Source organism: Paralichthys olivaceus, chromosome 18 (assembly GCF_024713975.1).
Source record: "Paralichthys olivaceus isolate ysfri-2021 chromosome 18, ASM2471397v2, whole genome shotgun sequence".
Classification (NCBI taxonomy): Eukaryota; Metazoa; Chordata; class Actinopteri; order Pleuronectiformes; family Paralichthyidae; genus Paralichthys; species Paralichthys olivaceus.
In genome coordinates, this window is record NC_091110.1 from 12454667 (window position 1) to 12478517 (window position 23851).

A 23851-nucleotide genomic window follows, 5' to 3' on the forward strand; every position below is an offset into this window, starting at 1 on the left:
CACATGTCCAGCAGCGACTGGGATCTAGGTGATGAGAAGGTTTTGGTATGTCCTCAGCTGGGAGGTTACTCCTCCGTTGCCCTGGAGCCTGAATAGGGAAATGCTAATTATTTGTATTTATATCTCTGGAGTGTCTGTGGCAAGTTGTTGGCGAATGACTCTGGACAGTTTATTCAGTGGTGGCCTCTACAGTCTTGTCACATACCGGTGCTCTTTGTCCATAGAAATCACAGCTTTGTGTTATGTGAGGGAACAGCGCGTACATCCACAGTCACACAGTAAACAATCGAGTTAAACCCTGTGTCCAAACCCAAGCCTGAAGTAAAAAAAAACCTCAAGACCAAACAAACACTACTTCTTGATGGATATTTATATGTAAAATAATAATCCTATATTATCATGATAAGTTGTGTTCACATCCAACATGAAGTGACGGGCTGAGAGGCTGACGCGGTGAAGTGGAGCTGAGGAATTTGACATCTACAGCATCTTCATGTTATGTCGTACAAATAATGAAACGAGCTTTGGAGGAATAAATCAATGAGCTATTCGCCATCAGAGAGGAATGATGTTTATTAATGAGGCAATATCTGTAACTTTTCCATCAACACCCATTAGTCACAGGTATTAACCAGATAAACACAATAACAAGGGTGACATAGTGTTCGGAGGAAGTTATTACATAATGCTTTGAGCGAAGCCATTGCCAGATAATCAGACACTTGTTTGCAACACTATCGTATCAATTCAAATGAGCTTATTTTAAACCAAAGATACAGATTGAAGCTAATCCTGATTTGTGTCCTGTGATATCAGCAATAGATGTTTGATTTGAGAATAGTTGCACTGGAAGTTAGGTTTAGTGTTTATATAGTTGGGTAGAGTTGCTTTGTTTGATTCAGGAGCTGTTGTGACACTATTTATTAAATGAGGATGTTTTGGTGTCAGGGGACTTTTAACCCAGTTAACTGTAAAGTATTAAACTGAAATCAAATGTATGACAACGAACAATTTATTAATAACCCTCCCCCAAACTTAAGTTCACAGAAAATAATGAATGTCCACTTGAATGTCCATAAGGTAAATCCAACAAGGGGGAAAAAAGGCAGCTCGCTCAGTCCATGTAAAATGTCCACAAAAAGAAAGAAAAATTCAGTTAAGTTCCTCCCTTCAAAATGCAAAAATATAACTCAGGAGAAACAATGCATTGCAAAAGAATAGAACTCACCAGGGTGGCCGAGGAACAGGGGAATAGGAGTCCAACCGAGAGTTGACCAAAAAACTGTTATGTTCCTTTTCTCACACTGTATTCTCAAATTCCTCGTGGGTTAGGTATCACCATAAAAATGAAGCAAATATCCGTTCTATCCTCAAATGCACAAACCCAGCTCCCCCCTGTCTCCCCCAAACAAGTCACCTCTCTTTGTTCTCCTAAGCCCCGCCCCTTTACACCTGTGACCTGGCAGTAGAAATCACCTGTGATGGTGACAACAGCCGGAAACTACACAGAACAGCACATGTGACGAGGAGAGAGGTTTAACTCTGCAAGGATTCAGTTCTAAACCATCGATAATATCCATAATCTTCCTCTCGTACTTGTGGAGCTGTCACACAATGCATCAAAACAAAGACTTAAATCATCATGTAGACACAGTTTCATTGAAATAATTGTTTGTGACCCAAAGGGATAAAAAGCTTCGATATTTCACAAAAAAGGGAAACTTTAGAGAAAAGAATCTGAAAAAAATGAATCCACATGTTTGAACTTTGCTTTTGTGCATGTTAATCATCTCATGACCCCTCAGACTCATCATGTGACACTTTGGGACAAGGGTCCCATCCCTCTGTCGACCATGTGACATTTAATACTACTGTACACGCACAGTATACGGAGAAAAATCTGTATGTGCTACATTAACTACAGGAGTGTCCTTTTAAAAGGAACAGCTTCTGTGCGTCATACAAAGAGATACAAGCTGCACAGTATTAGTGTATTAGAAGAACTTTATTATCAGACAACTTTGAAAATAATAAAGTGTTAAATAATATTCATCAGTGTTTGAGGTCAATACACAAACAACACACACAGTTCATTCACAGTTGTTACTTCTGTTTTCTGAAAATACACAGATTTAGAAAGGAGTATTTTCACATCCTGACTTAAATAAGAATGGAGTGTTAAAACAGTTGCAGGAGGAAACTTGCTTTACACTAAAAACTAAATCTGTAGTTTTTAGAGTGAGTGTCGTGTAGTATTGGGTGTCATAAAAAAACATTTCCACCTATAGACGTCAATCGAATGATACTTTTCTGCCATGGAGGATGTGATGTGGAGTTACTCATTACCTGTGCTGCTGCCTTTGTTCAGTCTGATGATATATTAATGTATATTGTATAATACATATTGTATCAGTAGGTGGAGATATAAACATGCAGGTCACATTGAAGCTCAACCTGTGGTTAGAAGGCCTCCCTCGCACTTTGATTTGAACGTGCAGCTTTCCTGAAATTAGAAAAATGAAAATGAAATGAAAATGAAATAGAGAAAATTCACTTTTCATTGAACTACAGTACACAGCCTATCTGTCACTTCACAGCATATATAGTTAATCCATTTATACATGTGGAAAAGAAGGTTTTAGATACTGTGACCCACCTTTTCTGTTTCCTGGAGCTGAGTACGATTGTCGTTATAATAACAATCAGCGCCAGAGCTCCGATGACTGAACCGGCCACAATTCCTGCGAGATTACCTGAAATATGACAAAGATGAATTTAAACCAGCGGCTCTCAACAGAAGCGACAATATTTGACAAGATGAAGTGGGTTTGATGAAATGCATTCATTGTATTTTAACTAGATGGGATGGATGGAAAGACAGAGGTCATGCAACAAAGGTCACCAGGATCCCCAAACACTGAATCAAGCTAGTTTTCTTGGCACAAAGCACATGAGTGACAGAAAACATTATATATCTTCACCATGTTATCCTGAGGCCCTCTTTTTAAATACTTCAGAGCAATGCAGAAAGCTTAAGCTTCAGGTTGAAATATCTCTGAAACGAATGGATCGATTTTTAAATGTGCTGGAGCTTTCCGTTTTGTCAGATTCAGACTTTTCAATCAGGTAGAAATGTGTAGTTTTGAGTGAACTAACATTACTTGAACTAACATTACAATTTTGTAATGACGTTCATTGTCCCCTGGGGATAAATCATTTGGTATCATGTCTCATCTTTTCTTTTTTCCCTGTTAAAGGCTCAGCTCAGATCCAGAGGACGATCATCACAGGCTGACAGATTTTATAAAAGCTCACTTAATAGTTGAAGAGGTTTGTTTTCAGGAATGTAAGAAAAAACTATTGTAACAAAATTTACAAAAAATCCAGTGATTATACGAGAGGAGAGAGGAGGGAAGTCGTACAACACAAAAATACTTCAATTTATGTCCCTAGAATTTTGTTGCTGTTCTGCATTTCATAATTCTCCTCCTCATAGTGATTAGATGACAGATGGAGTTTGATGCGTGCGTTTTATTCCAATCAGAAGTTGCAGATTTGTAAAGGACACATCAAAGGTCATGAAAGAGATTTAATTTTTTCTTCATTCAACACTTCAATCACAGAGCTGATTCACTCACAATTTATAAAGATACAAATCATTGGTGAAGACTGATTTCAGTTTATTTCGTTTGTTCATACTGGGAACCACGCAGCTCGTCTCCTCTCCGGACCACCGGCCGTCCTGCTGGCACATGCGCTCCGCTGACCCTTTGAGAGTGTAGCCGTCATCGCAGGAGAGTTGAACCTTCGCTCCTTGTAAATACGTGGTCCCCTCCTTTTTACCGTTGTCAGGTGGTGAGAGCCGGCCACAGGATGTCACTGCAGAGTTTGACAGTTACTATGACAACTTATAAATGTTGCTAAACATGGGACACTTAGACGTCTTCATCATGTGGACACTGACCTGGCTTCAGATCCTCCACAAGAGAGATGTGATTCTGGAAAGACACTCTGGTGGCGTTTCCCATCCTTGGACTGCGACCCACCAGGATATCAAACCTACGGTGCAGAGGAAATGATCAGGAAATGAGCTGCTGTAACATTATTTAAGAGACAATAGAAATTCCAAAGAAGTTGAAAGACATCATGACCTTTAGTCCCTTTATGGGCTACAAATGCAACAAGCTTAATCCCCATTTCTTTCAAACTCTGTATATACATATCTTTATAACACAGGTTGTCTGTTAACAATTTGTAGTCCAGGTCAAAATAAACCTGATGACATTCAATATCCAATATCAGGATTATTTTGTTGGATGACAATTATTGATTATTTATTTTATTGATTGATTCTATTTTGTGGATAATTTTGTAAATCTTTTTACTTTCTTTCTATCGTAATTTCTCCAAGTCAAGGTGACATGTTTAGATGTGTTGTTATTTTCAACTACATATTCATAAATTTAAATATTCAATAAATACTCTTTCTGACGACAGAATAATTGGCATATGTTTACGATTTCTGCTTTACTAGAACAGTTAATCATTTATGAAAACAATGGCCAATGATTTCTGCTCTACTATTTTTTCAGTATATAATGAGTGAAAGTACATTTTCTTTGCGTACCTGCAGAACTGAGCTCCATCTCCTGAGCATATCTCAGACGCCTGATTGCTTAATGGATCGTCTGGACTCACAGGGACAGAAAACACTGGAATAAAAGTGTGGTCGTGTCTGGGAGCGTAGTAATATGTGTCCAAAAGAAACTCAGAATCATATGTGAACAAGGCAGACGCGTTGTATACGGCCCCTGTAAGAAAAGAAAGACACACAGTTAATATATGTAATAAAAATGTTGGAGTTAAGGTAGAAACATATAGTAACGTTATCTGCTGATGTTTCATAAATGAGCTTGATTTTCTGGTTCTGTGCATAAAAAGAGAAAAAGAACAGATAGCAGGTTTTCCCACAGTGAAAGGTTCACATGAAGGGGACATGGCCCAAACAGGAAGCAGCGTGAAAAAGAAGAAATGGTGAGGAGAAGAACTTTCAACTTGTGTGACCTGTATTTAAATTCACCTGAATCACAGTAAAGATCAGTTTTACTGTGAGAGACAAATATATACAGTTTACCATCATACATTAGGTGTCTAACACATGAATATCTCATGTTTTTTGGAGGCTGAAGAGTGTAACATATGCAACTGAAATAAAAAAAGATTCACATCGAATGCAAACATCACAGGAATTCTGACCAATCATCAAAGGTTTCATTGATTTCTTACAGCTCGCCCCGAAGCTGAACAGCTCCTGCGGATTGCTGTGGTTCAGCACAAGTTGACCGGTGCTGAGGACGAGGTCGTCCGCGGCGTCACCGTTCATGTTTCCCAGCAGGCCAAGGGTAGAGTCTTTGAACTCCTCTGGTAGGAGCACGGTGGTTGTCATGGTTCCCTCTATCAGTCGTACCTCCACCCCGGCTCCAGTCGGGAACATCACGGTCACATTTGTCGAGGCAGGAGAAAACACAAACACGCCTGCAAGAGAGATTCGGTGAAAGCAAAGGCAGAGGAAGATTATATCAAGAACTTGATTGTGAGGCCATGAAAAAATATTTATTTATGAGCAATGGGGATGTGATCTGAAATCCAAAAGTGTCCTCTGACAGTTTGAACTGTTTGTTTGAATCCTTTAGCACTGAAACAGTAGAAATATTATTAGATGTCAGCTTCAATAAGCTTATCATAGTACTTTACTGTTGTAGTTGGTCAGGGTGAAGGTAAATCTTTATATACAGTTGGATTGATGGATGGATCTTGGCCACACACCGAGGACAATAGTCCTGCCTCAGTTTTTTCCCATTTTGTTTTCTGTGAATACATCGTGTCATGTTTAAGTCAAGGTGAGCAGGTGTTTCCATTTCTTTTAGAAGTCGAACAGGGGAGGATAAAGGAAACATTAATAATTGGGATAATCTAGGTTGAATACAGGATTTCCTCCCCACCTGAATAATTGTAACACAGTCCCTTAATGTTGTCAAGAGCTGTGTTTTGGGGGTTCAGGATGTCAGGACGTCCTTGTTTCAGGTCAGAACACTCCTCTGTTGTGTAAAAGCCTCCAAGAGTCTAGTTTACCATCTCAACTGATACACTCAGCTATGACAGCCCTGTCGGTATAAATCCTCAGTTTTTGTCCTCTACACTCTGTTATGAGTCAAATTGTGAGGATTGTGTTCAAATTCATACTCACTGTTTAATGAAATGAACAAAAGCAGGATCAGTAAAATAAAATGGATCATCAGATGCAGTAGGGTGAATCTCACCGTGCAGGTCCATCCAGCTCTGCTCAGTGAAGGACAGGGTCTTTTGGTTCCGCAGCACTTGGAGACTGTTGTGTCCGCTGACGAGCCGCACCTCAATAACATCAGAGGAAGCTTCTCTCATGGCCAGGGCTGTTAACTGTGTCGCTTTTATGATTCCTAATCATGAAAGAAGCAGATCATTGACTATAGGGGGTAACAGTAATTGTGGTAACAGATCCATGGTGGTGTGTATTTTATATTCAGTCAGGTTTAAAGTCTCTTCAGTCACTCACCATTCACAGATTCTGTTCTCCCTTGGATTATCAGATTCTTCTCTGCTGAGGTCACCAGAGTGTATTCCCCTTTACCATTGAAGGAGTAGCTGACGCCATCAAACGTTATGAAGTGGGGATCTCCAAACACCACAGCTGTCTCACACACAAACATTATGTCATGACACAGAACACTTTTCTTAAAAACCAACACAAAAACTGCTCCGCTGTGAATGAGTCACTGACCCGAGCTGGGTGACTGGTAGCGTCTGCAGTCGCTGGACGGCCGGTGCTTGAAGTAGTAGTGGCAGTTGTCCGACCACAGGCAGCAGTAGTAGAAGCTGAGCACGTCATACACCCAGTGGGACTGTCCAGGGATGCGAGGGGGTCTCTTGTAGGGAGGCGAGCCCCAGTCGTGCGCTCGGTCCGGAGTGCTCCCCCCGATGGAGTCCGCCGTCAGGACCTGGGCACCGGTGCTGTCATAGCAACACTGTTGTCCCGCTCCATACATGGGACTGTGGGTAGGTTCACAAAACACAATGTTGAGTTTACAATGACAAAGCATATATCCATCCATCCAAGGGACGCTGAGGGGCTGGAGCCAATCCCAGTGGACATTGGACAGAGGCGGGGAACAGGTGCCCATGGTCAGGTGCTAAACCCAACACACGGCCAATGTAGAGAGACAAACAACCAACTTCAATAACATGCAAACTCCACACAAACCAGACCAGAATTCAAACCAAGTGGTGACAGCACTGACCACTGCACCACCGTGCCACCCACAACACTGATGGTAATAATTGAAAAAGCAGCACTCAAAGTTCAAGGACAGCATGAGAATGATGAATTATCCTTTCCTATCAATCCTTACTCCAACACGTCTGTATTAAATTTCATGAAAATCCGTTGCAACTATTTCAGAGATATTTCAGTCTGGGAACAATGAGAGCATATTAATGACAAGTGATGATCGATGTATGTCCGAGGCTTGAAAATCCTTTATTGGCACTTGATCCAATCAAAGGATTTGTGCTTTGATTTGTGCTTTGCCAGCTGCTTTTCTCTTTCAGTATAATATTCCGATAATCAATAATTGTTTACTGTTCCAGGTGCCATACATTATTATGAGTAATTAATCAGAGGTAAATCGTTTGATTATGCAACTGATTAGCAGGATAAGGAGGGAATTTACTTCTACTTACTGTCACGGTGATGTATTAATGGTCACATTTTATTATGGAAGCAGAAAGTATTTTTCTTTGCTCTTTCTTAATTGAAAGCAAAAAGTTAATATTATTTTAATGAAATAAAGAAAACTTAGTTTTTTTTGCCAGATGTGAATATTTTACAGGCAAATTTTTTTTGCCACGTTAAGACAGACCTTATTTTTTGCTCTGCTGATAGACAGTGAGTCAGCACATCATAATTTAATCCGACTATAAGTTTGGCATCTTTGTTCGTTGTCACAGATACTGGTGGGTATCAATAGCAAACCTTATCACCAGTTCTCTCCATCCTACAAACTTACAGAACATAATGTTGAACTATGCTCTTGAGGGTGTGTTTACAGTCTCACCTGGCTTGTATGGCCCTCACACAGTGAACACTCCCAGGGTGGTAGGTGCAGACACTCCCTCTCTCGATGTCACAGCCATAATCAGTCTGAGGAGAGAGAGACGCAGCGTCTGTGAGCAGGAGGCCGATTGTACAGTTCACTGTATTAATGTTTAAACTACAGTTCAGGAACTGGCTTGTTAAATTTCAGCCTTGATGCAGCTTCACTGTTTTCTCAGTGGAGATAGATTTCCAAATGCCTAAATTAAAAACCAAACAAACTGTTATTTACTCACTAAATATTTACACACAAACTGCCATTGAACCAACACTGGCTTAAGAAAACATTTGCAGTGTGACGGCCGTGGGCCCTCGGCTTGTGTGCGTTCTGGTTTTGTCTCGTCCTAATGTTTGAGACCATCAGTAGGAAGTGAGGACAGCTGGACACTGTGTCCCAGTAAGACCCCATCCTGGTACCTGCAAGGCTCCCTCCTCCCTTCTACCACTTTGTGTCATGTTGAATCTTGGTTTTCTGAAAAGTTATATTAGCTCAGTCGCTCCATCTGCCATTCTGCCGTTAGTGTATTTCTGGTTTTAAACTAGTAAACAACTTTACAACCAACATGGTGAGCACACTCAGTTTATGAATAGCTGGTGCATAACTCAAATATGACAGATGCAACCACTGATATTCTGTTGCTTGTCCACCATTTGACGACAGCTTGATAATAACAAACACTGAACTTGCAGTTTTAACACCATGTTTCTCCTTCGCCTGTCTCTAACAGTCTGTGTTGGCTTTGTCTGTCCCTCACTGTAAAGGACTCAGATAAGAAGGCCATAAGTTCTCTAATGAAACGCGTAAATACAGTGTACGCTAACGAGAAGAGACTTCTTTACTTTGAACTGACGAGAAGATGTGAGATTAGCAACAGGCCATTTAAGTACAATCATAAACACATAAAGTAATTACACACTTTTATCTTTAATCAGTAACATAATTCAAGATAAAGTGGGTCCATGTGAGCATCTGGGTCCACACACACACACAACTGATACACGGATGTAACTGCCTCCGCCGAAGAGGTTATGTTTTCAACCCTGATCTTTAGTTTGTGAGCAGGATTATGCAAAACTCCTGAACGGATTCCGTGGGCCAAGAAAGAATCCATTCCATTTTTGGTTATCTTTACTTTTTTGATCCTTATTATTTCAGCACATTTACAGTCCAGCATCGCATCAGCTTCAGTCTCTTTTATGGTACTTACATGGTACAGGTAGATCTAGAAATTTTCTGCCCTTTACACTTACATGAAACCTCCCGGTGTCGGCTCTGGCCTGAGCCAGGGTGCAGGGGCAGTCTATGATCTCACTGAGGAAGTTGGGCAGCTTATTTTCCAGCTGGTCCCAGGCTACACACTTGTCCAGGGCCCAAACTGTCGAGTTCTGCCTGAACTTCTCCTCAAGATGCCAAGCAAGAGCGTGATCCTCTGTCCACGCAGCTTGTACATTCCTAAATGAAACAAATACAGCTAGTAAATACTTTTTATATTGTTTTTCTTGATGTGATGAGGAAATATGAGATTGAAATAATTTGTTTTTCCTACTGATACAGTGGGATCTTGGAGGATTGAAATGTTGTGAAACCATTATGAAATTGCAAGAAGAAGAGTATTTATTTCAGTCATACCACATGCCATCGGAGTAGTTACTGGAGCTAATGCGCACAGAGCCGAGCTCCCAACTTGAAAAGCCGTTCTCTGCTGGTTTGGGCAAAAAGCTGAAGGATCCACTGTTGGGTAGATCCTTTGCAAGCGAGTACAGATACTCCCATCGCCCCTGCCAGAGGTCTGAGTACGGCTCTCCTGTAGAGAGGCATCACGCAGATGCTCAGTGTTTTCCACTGCTAAGTGAGCTCAGGTGTTTATGTCCAACACAGTCGTACTCACCGGTCTCCTTGTATCCCCACAGCTCTACGTTGACCCTCGCAGCTCTGACCAAAGACGTATTCCAAGTCATCTCCAGAGTGCCTCCGACATCAGGCGTGCCGTAGTACTGCCATTTGGTCGAGTTGACCAGAGTCGCCTTGAATTTAGAATCTAACTTGCCAGTGTGTACTGTAGCAACACATTTAAATATATTACGTGTTAATGGTGTTTTCAATTCTGAGCAAGTTCAGTTACGTAGATAATCCCAGTACCTGAGAGCCAGGCTCCAGCTCTGCTGAATGTGGAGCCATTATCTGAGGAGATGTGCAGAGGGACCCATCCTGTTTCATAGAGAAGTGGGGAGATACAGTGGCCTCGTCTGCTTTCATCCACATATCCCACAGTGTTGGTATCATTGTTGAACCTGCCATTTTAAAAGAATTATTATTATCATTTACAAAATAACTAATAATTAAGTTTCCATGTTTTTTTTGGTACTTCCATTGTAAAATATAATAAAAATTGTTGTATACTTGAGTATTAAAGTTCATTTCTTGGCCTTAGAAACAGAAGTTTTCCAAAAAAATTATAATCTCAAAGTCCCCCTCCAGTGGGAATAAAGTTTTGTGCATTTTATATACACAACATTTAAGTGAAATAAGCAGTCAACACCATGGCTGAGTGTCTCCACCTAAACACTGCAGTTTGGAGAAAAAAAGGATTTAAGGCTCGGTCACACAAACACGATGTTAACATCGGAGTTCAAGTTATTGTCTGTATTTCACCAAAATCAGTCAATTAAAAAAGGTACAACAGGTTTAGGGACATGTAAATGCTATCAATGAAAATGTTACCTGCATACAACTTGGGAGCTTTGGTTGAAAGTTGCATCAAGGACGATAAAATCCGTCCCACCAAACGAGGTCCCAGAATACGGAGAGATTCCCACACAGTACTCTTTATAGTCCATGCAGCAGGTATTCAACGACGTGCACGTCGGGTGACACGAGCAGACGTATAGTGTGTTTCCACATTTTCCCTCACATGTCTGCCCTGTCCCATGAAAAGAGGTTTGAAGTGACGATCAATACATTATATTATTATTTAATTAGCATTTGATAAATAAAACTAAAAATATATTAAATTAGACTTTAATTTTACTTTTGACTGAAAATTAATCATTTATTGAATTTTCAAAAATATTTTACATTTAGAATGATTTTATTCGACTTAATCCATCTTTCTATAATGTTTCACCACGTAACTGAGGTATCTCTTGCTTCATCATTTACATTTTCTGTTTTGTGATTGCTTTAAGTCAAGGAATATGTCTCCTGTCTCTGTTCTGATCCTCCTCTAACTCTGATTTGATGGCAAAACAATAAAATCAGACACAATATACATCAACTTTTCACAATTCAGAGGTTTGCAGGTACTAACCTGATGTCCTGCAGATACATGAAACCAGGAGGACAAATATTACTGCAGTGAATCGTTCCATCGTGCCACAGTGACTGTGTCTCCACGCTCCTCTGCAGGCTGCGTCTGCAACAACTTAGTCCCGGACTGTTTAAATACATTCAGCAGTTTAACAAACCTTGGCCCTGTTATCACATGCATTTACAAACAATGGTTTAATCATTAGCCAGGAGTCATTGTGACAATGATTGACTCCAGATGTAGCAGCAGAGGATTTCAATGCTTCTGGCTTGGAATCAGTACATCACATGAAGCTATTAAATATATATAATATTCATATAAAATAGAGTCACACTAAATTCCAATAAACTGCTGTGTGAGCTATTTTCCAGGTTAGTTATAATATTTGGAACAGACCTGGAGTCAGTGGGTCACATTGCATGGGAGCAATTGAAAACAATGCAGTTACGTTATGTGTTGATAGTCTCTCAATGAAGTGGAGTGGCTACATCCACACAAAATATTAAACTTTTACACGCTGCTTTCAGACAGGCACTGAACCCTGAGATCCTCCTGGGAAGGAAGTATGTGTGAATGCACAACGCTTCAGCTGGTGTGTTGATCATTGAGGCCATATGATGTCACCTGGTTGGATGCAGTGCTCCTGGCTGTTTGTAACGTTGGAGACGTTATGGTGACTGTTGTCAGGGAGACGGGATGAGAGACAGAGCCTCTTCCGGTCTTAGAGGGATAGTTCACCCAAAAAACTCACCACTATGTCGATGGAGGGATGAAGTGTTTCCGCAAAACACGTTTGGAGCTTCAGGGGTAAAATACAAAGAAATGAAATGGCGACCACTTCTTCAGACAAAAAAAACAACAGAAAAAAGTAATAAAATGCCTCCATACGTCTCCTGTAGAGTCATCCAAGTGTCTGTTAGCCCCGACATTCATATTCGACTTGAAACGACCTCATGTACACCATGTTTTTAGCCTCAATGTCTGCTGTGATCCCTTTATCCTCCAGCTGTCACTTGAGAGGTGTGATCAAGTCGAGCGCTTGTGCGTTGTATTGACGCAAATGTGAACAAGGCTCCGGGCTAAAAGCAGAACAGCGGACATTTCGGCTAAAACATGCTGTGAATTATTTTATTTGTTTTTTTGTTCTTTTACGTTTGAATTAGTGACCACCATTGACTTCAATTGTATTGGATTTGGCTGCAGCACTGTTTACCCCTGTTTACCACTTCTCCCACCCCTCCATCGGCAGAGTGGTTAATGGATAATGTTTGAGCTTCCCCTCTAAGGAACGTTTCTCTCAAACCACGGGTCAACTCAAACATGCAAGTGACATTATCAAGGAAGTGTCCTTGATCCTTCACGTGTAAGTAAACTGCTGAGTCATGACAGGGCGATGAAGGGGGGGATTTATTAGCTAAGCAAGAACTTAATCACAAAGAAGTCATGGACATATCTATTAGCTAATCGGAAGCAAAAATTAAAGGGATCATTATTAAAGAATGGCAGCATATAGGATGTAGCATTTTGAGCATTATGAGCATTCACATTATTTGAAAATTGGGGGGAATTGCTCCACTGATCCAATAAGAGAAGGGCAGGTATTGTTAGACCCCGCCTCCTGCATCACCAGGACTCAGTGGTGAAGAATCACCTGAAATGGATTCAGATGGGACCACCTCCAAGTCTCAGCCATGACAGTATAGCATCATCTGCAACATTCACTCGTGATGTGACTCAAGCACAGGAACTGATATAGTAGATCTCTGCATACGTACTTAGTGTGGTACTTATACTTATACCTTGTTTAATTGCTCACTATGTATTTATATTTGTACTCAAATCAAATGTTTGAGTACTTCCTCCAACACTGATCCATAGAATTGACAAATAGGCCAGTAGGTGGAGCTGCTGCCCCAGAAATCATCAACACTGTCTGACGCTGATGAGTCAGTGGTGGTTTAACGTATTTTAATGTAAAGTTACAGCATGTGTGAGGTATTAAAACACAAATACATCAACGGTTGCACACATGTAATATGTCTCTCTCCTGGTGTAATCTAACATTTGTGATACATTTAATAAAAAAAATACAAGTGCTTCTCTTCATATTAAGGAGGGTTGAGTTTGTTCACATACAGATGATTTTAAACTGCAAATATTAAGAACAAGCAGAGCCACTGATATTCTATATATTGGGCTCTGCTATGAGCATGTTGTGTTCTCTCTACAGTCGAGGTATTGGCAGTAATCATGTAACAGTAGCATCTACAGTACTTAATTGTGTTGGATGCAAAATGCACAAATTCCAGGTTTGTTTGCAACAGGATTATAGATAGAACAATCGTGGCTGTTGATTCAAGATTTGCAGCTTTGTACTCGCATCATAATCTTGTCTTGGTTCTCGTCGATTCCTGAAAAACACAAAGAGCTTGTTCACTTGTTGGACGCTTTGATAATAATTTAAAACAGTATCTTTACTCACCACCATCAGGTGGCCATTCTTTGCTCTGTAGACAATGGACTCCTGACCACTCTTAAAGTCCACAAAGCCCTCTCTGCCTGGCTGGATGTCGAATCGCACACTGCAAAATGACAATAACCGTTTCACACTAGAATAAACTCACTCGTCTTTCACCATTAAGACATATTCCTCTGTATCCTGTACCTGCCCTGCACCACTTTGATGCAGTTCTGCTTGTTGGCAATAACACTCAGCTTGATCAGGGTCTCAAACAGGAAGTCACACTGCAGCACCAGATCCCCCTGAGAGAACAAACACCGGTCATTCAACTGATCCTGTTGATTTTTACAAAACCCATTAAGTCACGTCTGTGGTCTGATCCAGGTCTGATCCAGGTCTGATCCAGGTCTGATCCAGATCCTGCCCCTGCTCATGGCAGCTCTCATGGAAAGTCATGAATTACGTGTTGAATTTACAGTTATTGATTTATGAAGACAAATCCCTCACACAGATCAAAGAACAAAAATTACAAACACAAAATCATTGATGAAGTCGAGGGCCCAAACTGATATTGATTATCTCTATAATGTCGTCATGATAATAACATTAATGATAATAACATTAATGATAATAACATTAATGATAATAATAATAAAAAATAAAATATTGCACTTTTCAAAAGAATTTACAAATTATTAAGAAATCAATTCTGAAGTTTATAGATAAGAATTCACAAATCCACTACTTGTCTAAAGAAGTGTGATATACACGGTTCTGTTATCGTTTTAAACATCCATACCTACCACAGACACCAGCCTGTTGACAGCTCTACAGTACCTTTTTCTTGATGTCATCACACGTGACATGAAGGATCAGGAAGTTGTCGTTCAGGTTGCTCACGGATACGCCTGTTTAAAAAAAGTGCAACCTTTTTAAAGCACGAATCCCACAACAAGTGTGTGTCCCTCACTTTGTCTCCTCGCTCGTTACCTTTCAGAGAGCTGTAATCTATCCGCTGCTTGATCCTGGCCTCTTCCACCAGGTAGGCGGCTTCCAGGGTGAAGATTAGCTGCCGGAGACGAGGCCTGAAGCCGTTCCTGTCGTACTTCACGACTGGCACGCTGTACTGTGGGTAGAAAGTGCACGAGGTTAGAGGGGATGGAAGCCGCGTAATGTGAAGTAAATAATGTCAGTTTACCTTGACTTGCTCGTGTCGTATCATCTGAAGCACTTTGATGTGTATGTCGTCTGTGCCTTAAGAAAATAAGAGAAACTGTAAGAGAGGGTTTTACACTAATAACCAGATACTATAGGATGGAAAGAAGCCAATTGACCATAATTTGGAAACACTTTACATCTGCTTAGATCTAATGTAAAGAGCTGCTGTGTCGTAGTTATGTGTAAAGAAAATATTCCTGTAAGTAGATTCAGTGGCTGTAAAACATGTGGTCTTACTGATCCTGGTGTCCAGGAACGGTCTGCAAACACTGAATGGGTAGTTTTCTTTCTTTCCTTTAAACATGGAGCTCGTCTGTAATTTTAACAGAAGCTGCAAACAGGGAAAATATGTTAAAACACAAAGTAAGGTTATATATAGTAATATACAATATACTGCATATGTACTGTTTATTGTTACTTTGTCTTGGTTTCATGTTTTCCACAAACTGCTTCAAGAAATAAAATACAAAAACCCATTTGTTTGAGTAGATTTAAATGGATTTAAATCTTCCATTAATGCAGACACACATAGGAATGTTATTGCAAATGTGACTGGACACCCTTCATACTAACATGACAGGTTCTACACTCGTGTGTGACAGAAGGTGGATTGTACCTGTGCCCTCCTCTGTGGAGTAATTTCTTGAACGTACTTCTGTACCATGTGGCGGATGTAGAGCTGCTTCAAGAGCTGTGACACCTGCAAAAAAAGAAATCAGCTGAGCTGTTTGATTACCGGCCTGAGCACTGGTGCATGCAGCCTTTTGGAGAACAACCCACCTCCTGCATTACAGGTGGAGGCGTGAGCCAAGCGTCTTTCTCCAGGACTGTTCTGGGAAGGTTTTCTTTCAGCCGGGTGAGGTAGTTCTGCCTAACGTACGCCAGGTACTCGCTGTTGTCCATGCAGACCGGCTGATTCCTGGTCATGAAACCTTTGATGAACCTGGAACAGATCAACAGACGGAGGATGTCACAGCACAGACTCTATACAAATGTGTCCTTACTGCCGTACTCATAAGATCAACTTACTTCTTGATGACCTTGACGGCCCATGCTCTCTTTTCTCGCTCCTTTCTGGCCATGATGCCTCTCCAGCAGTTTTCAATCTTAGTGGCTGTTGAGATCAGACAAGTAAACAAAAGGTAAAATCCTAAACGTTTGGTCGAGAAAGATATTATAGTTTGTGATGATATATGTTGCCTCTCACCAGCTTCTCTTTGTTTCATGTAGTCTCCTTTCACTCTGTAGCCTTTGTACTTGGCCTGAATGCTTGTTGCTGCAACAGAAACAGTCAGAATAGTCCCCCCCCCCGTTTAGCTTTTTGATGCTTTTACTCCTTCAATAAAAATCTACAGAACAACATCTCACCTAGCTTGTGTTTGCAGACCTGAAAGGCGTCTTCTGTTGCAAACAGAGTTCTCGGATGGCGGATGAAGATTTTTGTCCTTGAGGAAAAGACGGTGAAACACTCATTACTGTAATTCCTGCATCCACCATAGACAGTCTGTGACGGCCATCCATTCACATCTGTTTGTACCTGCCCATCTTGTACTCATCAGATTTGTAGCCCAAGTGTTTGATGAGGCGCTGCACCCCCTCTGCTGCCGTACCTTTCCAGTTGGGCCAGGTGTCAGGACACAGAGGTTTATACCTGAGCACAGACGAATACACAAAACATTTGGTACCAGCAGCAGCAGTTTATACAGCCTTCAAAATTAGAGACTGCATCTAATGTCAACAGCAAGAAAACAAGTAACTTCATGTGTATTTCGAATGCAAACAAGTGCAGTGAAATTGAATGTGTGTTTAATACCTCTGGAGGAAGATCTCATATTTGCGGCGGTAAGCAAATCCAGCACGTCTGACCCTCAGGTGCTCCATCAGCCCCAGGTACTTCACCTGATGCCGCACCAACACGTCGTCAAAGCGTCCTGCAGGGGACACCGCAGTGCTAAGAGTTCAAGTGTCTAGTCCTAACTCACAGTGCACATTTAAGTAAGGCTCTAAGGTCTGAGGTGTTATGGGACACCTGGACTCACCTGGCTGCTTGGCTTCATTAGGTTTAATGCAGCGGACGTACCAGGGCTCTTTGGACATTAGGATCTCTGTCAAGCCCACGAGGCTGCTTTTAAACTGAGTCACCACCTGAGGAGTTACAGGAAAACAGGATATGAGAACTAAAAGTTTGTTTATTGTACTTGTGGAAATGTGTAATTTAATTTCATTATCTTACAGTTTCAGGTCTCTTCTTAGTGTCTGGCTCAGTAGAGGGAAAACAGAGCTTGATGATTGCATTTTTGGATTGTCTCATGACCTGAGGGAGAACAGGAAATCTGTACCATCAGCCAACATGTCCAACACATGTCCATTAATGTAAGAGAAAAGAGTTCTGCTCCTTTACTCTCAATATATTGTCAGTTATGTTTGTGTTGAAGTGGACAACATTATAAATCATTCAGCACATTCAGAAAGAATTCTGTATTTGTGTTGTACACTTTTCAAACACCTGCTGTCAGAGGATTTAGATAAAATGAAATTACCTCTTTCCCATTTCGATACAAGAGATCATTGTTTTTGTCCAAGAATCCTGAAAGAAAAAACAAAGAAAATCAACCATCTTTGAGAAAAGGTTTGGCTCATGCATTAACATGGACCTATACTTAAGCCAGCCACCAGGGGGCAATCGAAGCGCTTTGGCTTCACTTTTGGGGAGCCGCCATCTCTATAAACAGTCTATGGGTCTAACTAGTTACTTTTCTCTACTTCTGCTACTGTTGTACAACATTTCATTCAGAGGTTCATTTAATGGCAAAAACACATGAACAAAAATATAGTATTTCATTTCTCACCAACAACACAGTATGTAACTTCCCCTGCGTAGTGCAAGAGGCGGAAGTCTCCTCTATCCAGCGTTTTCCTCGTCTTTTGGTCTGCGAGTTTATGTCTGAATGGAGGACAGGGAGAGTCAGTGTAGGTATTTAGGATGTTTATGTTTATGTGATGTGCTGGCTTGATTGCTGGGTCACGTTTTAACCGTGAGCATTCTCTGTTAAGTGTTGGACTCACGTGACGAAATGCGGGTGGCCGCCCATCTTTTCCTCCATCTTCTCCAGGAAGGTGAGATCTGTGGCTTCGCCCGGACGTAAACATTCCTCGTCCTGTTAGAGAGGATGAGCATCACATTTTACTTTGTTGTTGCGTCACAACATTCTTGATCTTTTTGAACGACCATAACTCAGTCACAGCTTTACCAACTGAGAGATGATTCCTCTGTATTTCTCCTCCACGAGGTCACATATGATCTTGTTGTTGAAATATGGCACTGGTTCCCACTGAGCATAAAAAGACAATAAAAGGAAAAGTGTCTTGTAGCAGTGTGAGTCACTTATGTCGTGAAAATATGAGGGAAAATGATGCTCATACTTCAATCCCCTCCATATCGTACTCCTCCTGCTCTGATTTGAGGGTCAGCTGGATGAAAAGCTGCTGCAGCTTCTCGTTGCAGTAGTTGATGCAAAACTGCTCAAAGCTGAAATGAAACAAAGACAGTGTCCGTATCTGATTCCTCGTTTCACACTTTTTCTGTTGAAGAACAATCAGATTCTATTTTTTAGTGATCTTACCTGTTCACATTGAAAACTTCAAACCCGTAGATGTCCAGCAGACCAATCACTGTCTTTCTCGAGGAATCCTGGATTTAATTTACAGGAAAATAAATGCTTTCTGTTTTTAAACTGTGGATTTTACAAAATGTGTGTGTTTAATGCAATAGCTCAGGATAAGGGAGATTAAAAATAATAGTTGTCGATTTTTTTTCCACCCACCTTGTTGGCTAAAGATTCATTGATCTTGTTGACCAGCCAGTTGAAAGTGCGGCCATAGACGGCTTTGGCAAGGGCATCCCTGGCATATACTGCGTGGTCCACAGAGAAGGGAGTGAGCACCTTCAACATTGGGATGAGGGAGATGATTTAACACAGGCATTAAAAAAACACTCCAACAGATTTTATACTTTATAAAGTATAAAGTCACCTCCTCTGTTTTGGCTTCAATCTTCCTGTGGGTTAAGCCCTGTTGTAGCACCTGAGCAGGAATCCCCAGCAACTGCACAGCAAAGGCAAACCGAAACCGCTTTGTTTTACATCAGGAGGTTTAGATGAAAGGTGTAAACCATAAGACCACATATAAAGATGGATGACATGACATTTTCCCAATAGTGAAGCCAAAGATTGATGCTCATTTAGTTGAGTTTGGATTTAATAAGTTATTTGAGGCTTTAAAAATGGGTTGAAATCTCTTGATAGACTGCTGAGGCTGACTCAAGTGGTTGTTATCACAGATTCATCCTTGATCACTACCAGGCAGACTGTGGCTTCACATTTGTGAAATGGCAGCACTCGTCCTCACAATGCTTTGGCATCATTTCTGACCCCTTGAAGGAAGTGGAGACCTATCTGTTGTCTGTTTGGGACTCACCTTTGACACCCAGTTCATCTCCTGGTTGGTGTTGAGAGTGGCATATCCTCGACCGTCTGCTTCAAACCTGATGTTACCCAGGTGGAGCACACTGGCAATGATTCCAAACAGGTGCTGCATTACACCCAGAGTGAACTAGTTTATTATACATGGTTTTATTTGAGGTTTTGTCACACGTTAGAGTGTAAAGTTATTTACTACCTCACCTCAATATCACCCTCACTGAACTCTATGACAGAGAGAGCTTTCCGCACTGTCCTCCAGTCACTCTTATCATTGATAGAGCTAACTTTGGCACAATCTCCCTGAAGAAGATAAACACAAAAGGTCAGACTCAAGGTTTTTGTCACCCCAGATATATAACAAGTGGGTTTTTTTCACGCTGACCTGCACCAGATAACTGTAGTGCTGGCAGTTTCTCTCTAGGCCGAGCCAGCGGAGCAGATCTTCCTCTCCTCCGTCCACCAGCTGATAGAAGATGTGGAAGTTTCTCTCTCCGTGGTTCTGGTGGACCACGCGGGATTTCTCCAACAGGTAACTGAGGATGTGACCACCGACTGCACCACCCTGAGGAAGAAAGGTCATCTTTAACCCCCGGTCTGTGCTCAATGTTTAGGGCTGTATCGTGTTATATACAGAGTTTGTTGTATATTTGTTGATTTTGCAGTGTAATGTAATGTAAAGGCGATAAATCAGTCCACCTGGTGGTCAAACTGAATATCCATGTATTTCCCAAAGCGGCTCGAGTTGTCATTCTTCAGGGTTTTGGCATTTCCGAAAGCCTGGAAGATATAAAACGCAATTTATTTTTAAAATGACATTTTTCTCAGAACTGGTTTTACATGGCAGCAACTTTGTCCGACGTGTCACTGACCTCCAGAACTGGATTGGAGAGAAGAAGTCTGTCTCGAACATTGTTCAGGAGTCTGGTACTCGGGCAGCTCACAGCGTAGTACTGCAGGATTTTCTTGGAGGCCTCGGTCTTACCTGCCCCACTCTCCCCCGAGATCAGGATGAAGTGGTTGTTGAACTCTGACAGCATGGTGCGGAAGACGTTGTCTGCCAGAGCATAACTGAAAGTACATATTCAGTCAAGTTTTAACATTAAGAATGAGACAAATTGTTTGTACATTTTTGTTTCATTAAGATCTTGTTCTTACTTGTCATAGACAGCATTTTTATCCTAAACACTTCTTATATGAGATGCAGAGAAAATAAAGGGCTCTGGCCAGATGCAAACCAGGGTTATTGTGGTTTATGGCACCTCCCATGGATACATTTTAAAATCACATGTGAGGCCACACTTGGCCAAAGTGGTGCTGTGATGTAAATGCTAAATTTTGAACGAGTCTAAAATTGGGTGTTTATATGCTAGAATTCATGGATTAGCAATGTACACAAAAGCGAGCAACATAAACCAAAGTATTTGACAGGTGATGTTGCCTTATGGAAATGTTGACCTGATAATTTTGCTATTTTAAAAGCCAGGGGGTCACTAAAGGTATTGGACCAAGCAGGTAACATTGCTATTGCTAGACCCACACTGCTTCCATGACTGAAGTATAAGTTTGAAAAACTGTCTAAGAACTGTAGCATATCAAAATCCATCCTTGGTATCAGCTTTATCCAGAACAAAAGGAAATCTTACATATGAGGTGGTAACTCAAAGAAGTTGACTCCCATGTATGTGTCCATTTGCTTCTTGCTGTAGATGTCTAACTCTTTATATGGATTGACCGTCACCAGCAGAGTCCCAACGTAGGTCTGCAGACAAAGACAAGGACAGGAAGTTGAGGTCTGCAAATCTTGCACATTTGATGACAGAGATTGTTTTTCTCACGAAGTGATGTGACTTTAAAAAGACCTCCAGCTGGTGGTGTGCATGCATCATTCCACTGATAAGTATTTTGTTCCTCTTATCAAAAGCAATAAGTTTGTTTAATCACTTGTCGTGACCTTACAGACAGCGGTGACCTCTAGAGTGCTCACTCTGCAAATGAAAAGAACAGGAGATGCTGTTTCAGCAGCACAAGGTGCCAGATTCAGCAGAGGGCGACGCAGCATTAGGACCTCATGGGGTTGAAGGTCAAGGCCGTAAAGTTTCATTAGAGCACAGGAGAACGAGTGCAGCGTGAACAGTTACCCAAAATTAAACCACGCAGGAAAGACTCACGTAAATGAGATTCTCATGGAAGCGCTTCCTCAGGTTCTCCAGGAAGGCCGTCTCGCTCGTGTAGGCGTCCAATAGAACAAAATCCTGGATGCCCACGCGATCCCGGGCCGTCAGGGAGGCCTCCATGTTCTTCAGGATCTGGTTACACCGCTCATCCAGGCTCTGTGCCCGAAGAAGAACTCATCAGTGACATGACAAGGAAACAGAGAGAGAATCACAAAGCCAGAATTGTTTCTTCTCGACATATTATTTTTAGTCCGATTATCCCAGACCTATATGTCCCAAGCTTTTACGTTGCTTCCTGTTTTCCTCAAACGTTATCTGCTTTTGTTGAGGTTGTCAATCAAGAACACATACACACATGCACAAAATAATGAATAACATGGGATATATATTGTGAGAGTGACTAATTTCCTGCCTGTCTCTTCCTATATCTGTGACGTCCAGTCAGACAAGTTAGCGGCCTTGGCTGCATCCTTTATACTCATGACAAATCTAAATTCAGCCATCACTATCTAATCTACCTCTGTGTTCTCTAAAGAGCCATTAGTCATGCTCATGGCAAGGACAGGGCCAAATACTTCACCTTCTCTACCATCTCCATAACGTGAATGACAGTTTGATAACAGCTTCAACAATATTTAGACACAAATACAAACTAAAGTCAATCAAGCACAACCCAGATGTAATTAGATTCATTATGGAATCCACAAACATGGGATTTGTTCTGCTGCTTTAGTCACGATTGAGGAAGTGCCAAGTGAAATAATCAGCAAATGCGATGCCCTTTAATTACAGTGCTACGAGAGAGCTGCCCAGTATTATGCTTCAGTAGTTTGACTCTCATCGCTGCCAAGTCGACCTGTCACCAACTCTAAGAGACTGACAGTCATCCTCCAGTAGAACCAGACGGTGACTCTGCTGAACCACACACTCACATCAAAACATTTCAATAAACTACATTCTGAAAACAACATGTGATTGTTTAAATGTTCAATGAGGAAAAGCTGTGAGACGTTACCTACCCCGAGGGTCCTGGATGTGTATGTCTGTCCTGAACTAAACATCTGGTTTTATTGAGGGGAAAGGACAGTTTCATGTCAGGAAACTCTGACAGATCGCTGCCTGTACTTCCTTTTCTAGGAAACCATCAATAATATAGTGCATGTCCAGGAACGGAAGAAAATCTCATTCTAAATTTGTGTGTGCGTGGGTCAGTATGTAGAGATGAATTACATGTTTCCTGAACATACAATGTGTTTCCAACTATTGCTAAATATGTAAGGTCAGGACCTTATGTTAAGTAAGATAATATGTTGTTATTTAACACGTTTTGGTTTTTCAAAATCATGTCAATCTAAATCACGCTTGCAGTATCCATACACTTTCCATTGTTGCAGCTCTGTCAACTCAATGTTTAACCTATTGAAAATGAAATTCATCTTTATATAAAGTTCTGGTATTTAATGCAACATTCTTAATGTTTCTCACAATATCAAAGGTAAAAGAATGAGAGTTATTAATACTCATTTTTTCTCAGTGGAACAAATTTGATACTGACTATCCTTTAAAACAACAAAGACGTGAACACCAACAACTAGTGGCAATTGTTAAACTTTAGAAATGAAGAAAACGTTTACTGTTAAATAGCTAACATGAACAGACACTAGCCTGATGTGGGAAACGCTAATAACATGAGAAACCGGAATTTTCATCACAGAGGTTGAAACTTTTCTGACAGACCAACTATTCATTGTGAAACCTGCTTTGCTGTAGATTTACAACACGGGGGAAATAAATGAGCAGATCTCTCCATCACTCTGCTCTGTTGTTGCTCTGTGGGCACTGAGCAGAGGACGGAGATTTTATTCCATTCAAAAGAAACATGACCTCCTTTGAACACATGGCCGGTGAGAAAACAAACACTGTCCTGTAAAACAATGGACAACCTTACCAAAGAAGTGGTGACTAAGAGGTGACTCTTCTTGGCAGCGCTGGCATTTGATTTAAGTGTGTGAGTGCAAATG

At 41.1% G+C, this 23851-nt stretch overlaps 2 protein-coding genes across 5 annotated transcripts in view; both read right to left on the bottom strand.

Annotated features, from left to right (window-relative positions):
- Window positions 1-1989: 1989 nt before the first annotated feature.
- Window positions 1990-12264, bottom strand: LOC109626343 (sushi domain-containing protein 2). 3 transcript variants are annotated; one of them, XM_069513967.1, is made up of 17 exons: window positions 12248-12264; window positions 11497-11610; window positions 10911-11109; window positions 10329-10480; window positions 10078-10245; window positions 9819-9993; window positions 9440-9641; window positions 8151-8236; window positions 6818-7086; window positions 6593-6727; window positions 6321-6476; window positions 5287-5535; window positions 4628-4811; window positions 3965-4059; window positions 3700-3879; window positions 2657-2753; window positions 1990-2503 (listed from the first exon to the last, which is right to left on the bottom strand). In XM_069513967.1, exons 2-17 carry the CDS (start codon window positions 11555-11557, stop codon window positions 2461-2463), a joined length of 2451 nt encoding a protein of 816 aa, XP_069370068.1. In that variant the 5' UTR covers window positions 11558-11610; window positions 12248-12264; the 3' UTR covers window positions 1990-2460. The 3 variants fall into 3 exon arrangements, 2 of the variants coding, with proteins under 2 accessions (XP_069370068.1, XP_019937770.2); XR_011239170.1 differs by having other exon boundaries at window positions 2468-2503; window positions 3639-3879; XM_020082211.2 differs by lacking the exon at window positions 12248-12264 and having other exon boundaries at window positions 11497-11626.
- A 1182-nt stretch (window positions 12265-13446) lies between these two features.
- myo1hb (myosin IHb) overlaps window positions 13447-23851 on the bottom strand; it is a 45341-nt gene continuing 34936 nt past the window's right edge. Inside the window, exons 1-32 of one of the 2 annotated variants that reach the window (XM_020081757.2) lie at window positions 22850-22873; window positions 21825-21986; window positions 21300-21415; window positions 20526-20724; window positions 20353-20433; window positions 20039-20218; window positions 19858-19956; window positions 19652-19765; window positions 19208-19279; window positions 19000-19119; window positions 18799-18866; window positions 18599-18704; window positions 18427-18507; window positions 18242-18333; window positions 18025-18119; window positions 17716-17762; window positions 17409-17489; window positions 17215-17320; window positions 16989-17106; window positions 16713-16826; window positions 16544-16620; window positions 16383-16451; window positions 16205-16289; window positions 15956-16118; window positions 15792-15875; window positions 15413-15506; window positions 15156-15211; window positions 14948-15083; window positions 14795-14865; window positions 14162-14259; window positions 13979-14078; window positions 13447-13907 (exon numbers count right to left, since the gene is read on the bottom strand). In XM_020081757.2, the coding sequence (XP_019937316.1) occupies window positions 13878-13907; window positions 13979-14078; window positions 14162-14259; window positions 14795-14865; window positions 14948-15083; window positions 15156-15211; window positions 15413-15506; window positions 15792-15875; window positions 15956-16118; window positions 16205-16289; window positions 16383-16451; window positions 16544-16620; window positions 16713-16826; window positions 16989-17106; window positions 17215-17320; window positions 17409-17489; window positions 17716-17762; window positions 18025-18119; window positions 18242-18333; window positions 18427-18507; window positions 18599-18704; window positions 18799-18866; window positions 19000-19119; window positions 19208-19279; window positions 19652-19765; window positions 19858-19956; window positions 20039-20218; window positions 20353-20433; window positions 20526-20724; window positions 21300-21415; window positions 21825-21950 (3078 nt within the window). In that variant the 5' untranslated portion in view covers window positions 21951-21986; window positions 22850-22873 and the 3' untranslated portion in view covers window positions 13447-13877. Of the gene's footprint in view, window positions 13908-13978; window positions 14079-14161; window positions 14260-14794; window positions 14866-14947; window positions 15084-15155; window positions 15212-15412; window positions 15507-15791; window positions 15876-15955; window positions 16119-16204; window positions 16290-16382; window positions 16452-16543; window positions 16621-16712; window positions 16827-16988; window positions 17107-17214; window positions 17321-17408; window positions 17490-17715; window positions 17763-18024; window positions 18120-18241; window positions 18334-18426; window positions 18508-18598; window positions 18705-18798; window positions 18867-18999; window positions 19120-19207; window positions 19280-19651; window positions 19766-19857; window positions 19957-20038; window positions 20219-20352; window positions 20434-20525; window positions 20725-21299; window positions 21416-21824; window positions 21987-22849; window positions 22874-23851 lie in introns of those variants that run through there. The other variant, XM_069513448.1, reaches the window with a different exon arrangement.

What these genes read in the sequence shown, in the direction of transcription:
- LOC109626343 (XM_069513967.1), bottom strand. Translation starts at nt 11,557, where the DNA reads ATGGAACGATTCACTGCAGTAATATTTGTCCTCCTGGTTTCATGTATC. An exon ending in ATGTATCTGCAGGACATCAG is followed by an intron (nt 11,110 to 11,496) that starts GTTAGTACCTGC and finishes TTCATGGGACAG; the next exon opens with GGCAGACATGTGAGGGAAAA. An exon ending in AGCTCCAGGAAACAGAAAAG is followed by an intron (nt 2,504 to 2,656) that starts GTGGGTCACAGT and finishes TTCTAATTTCAG; the next exon opens with GAAAGCTGCACGTTCAAATC.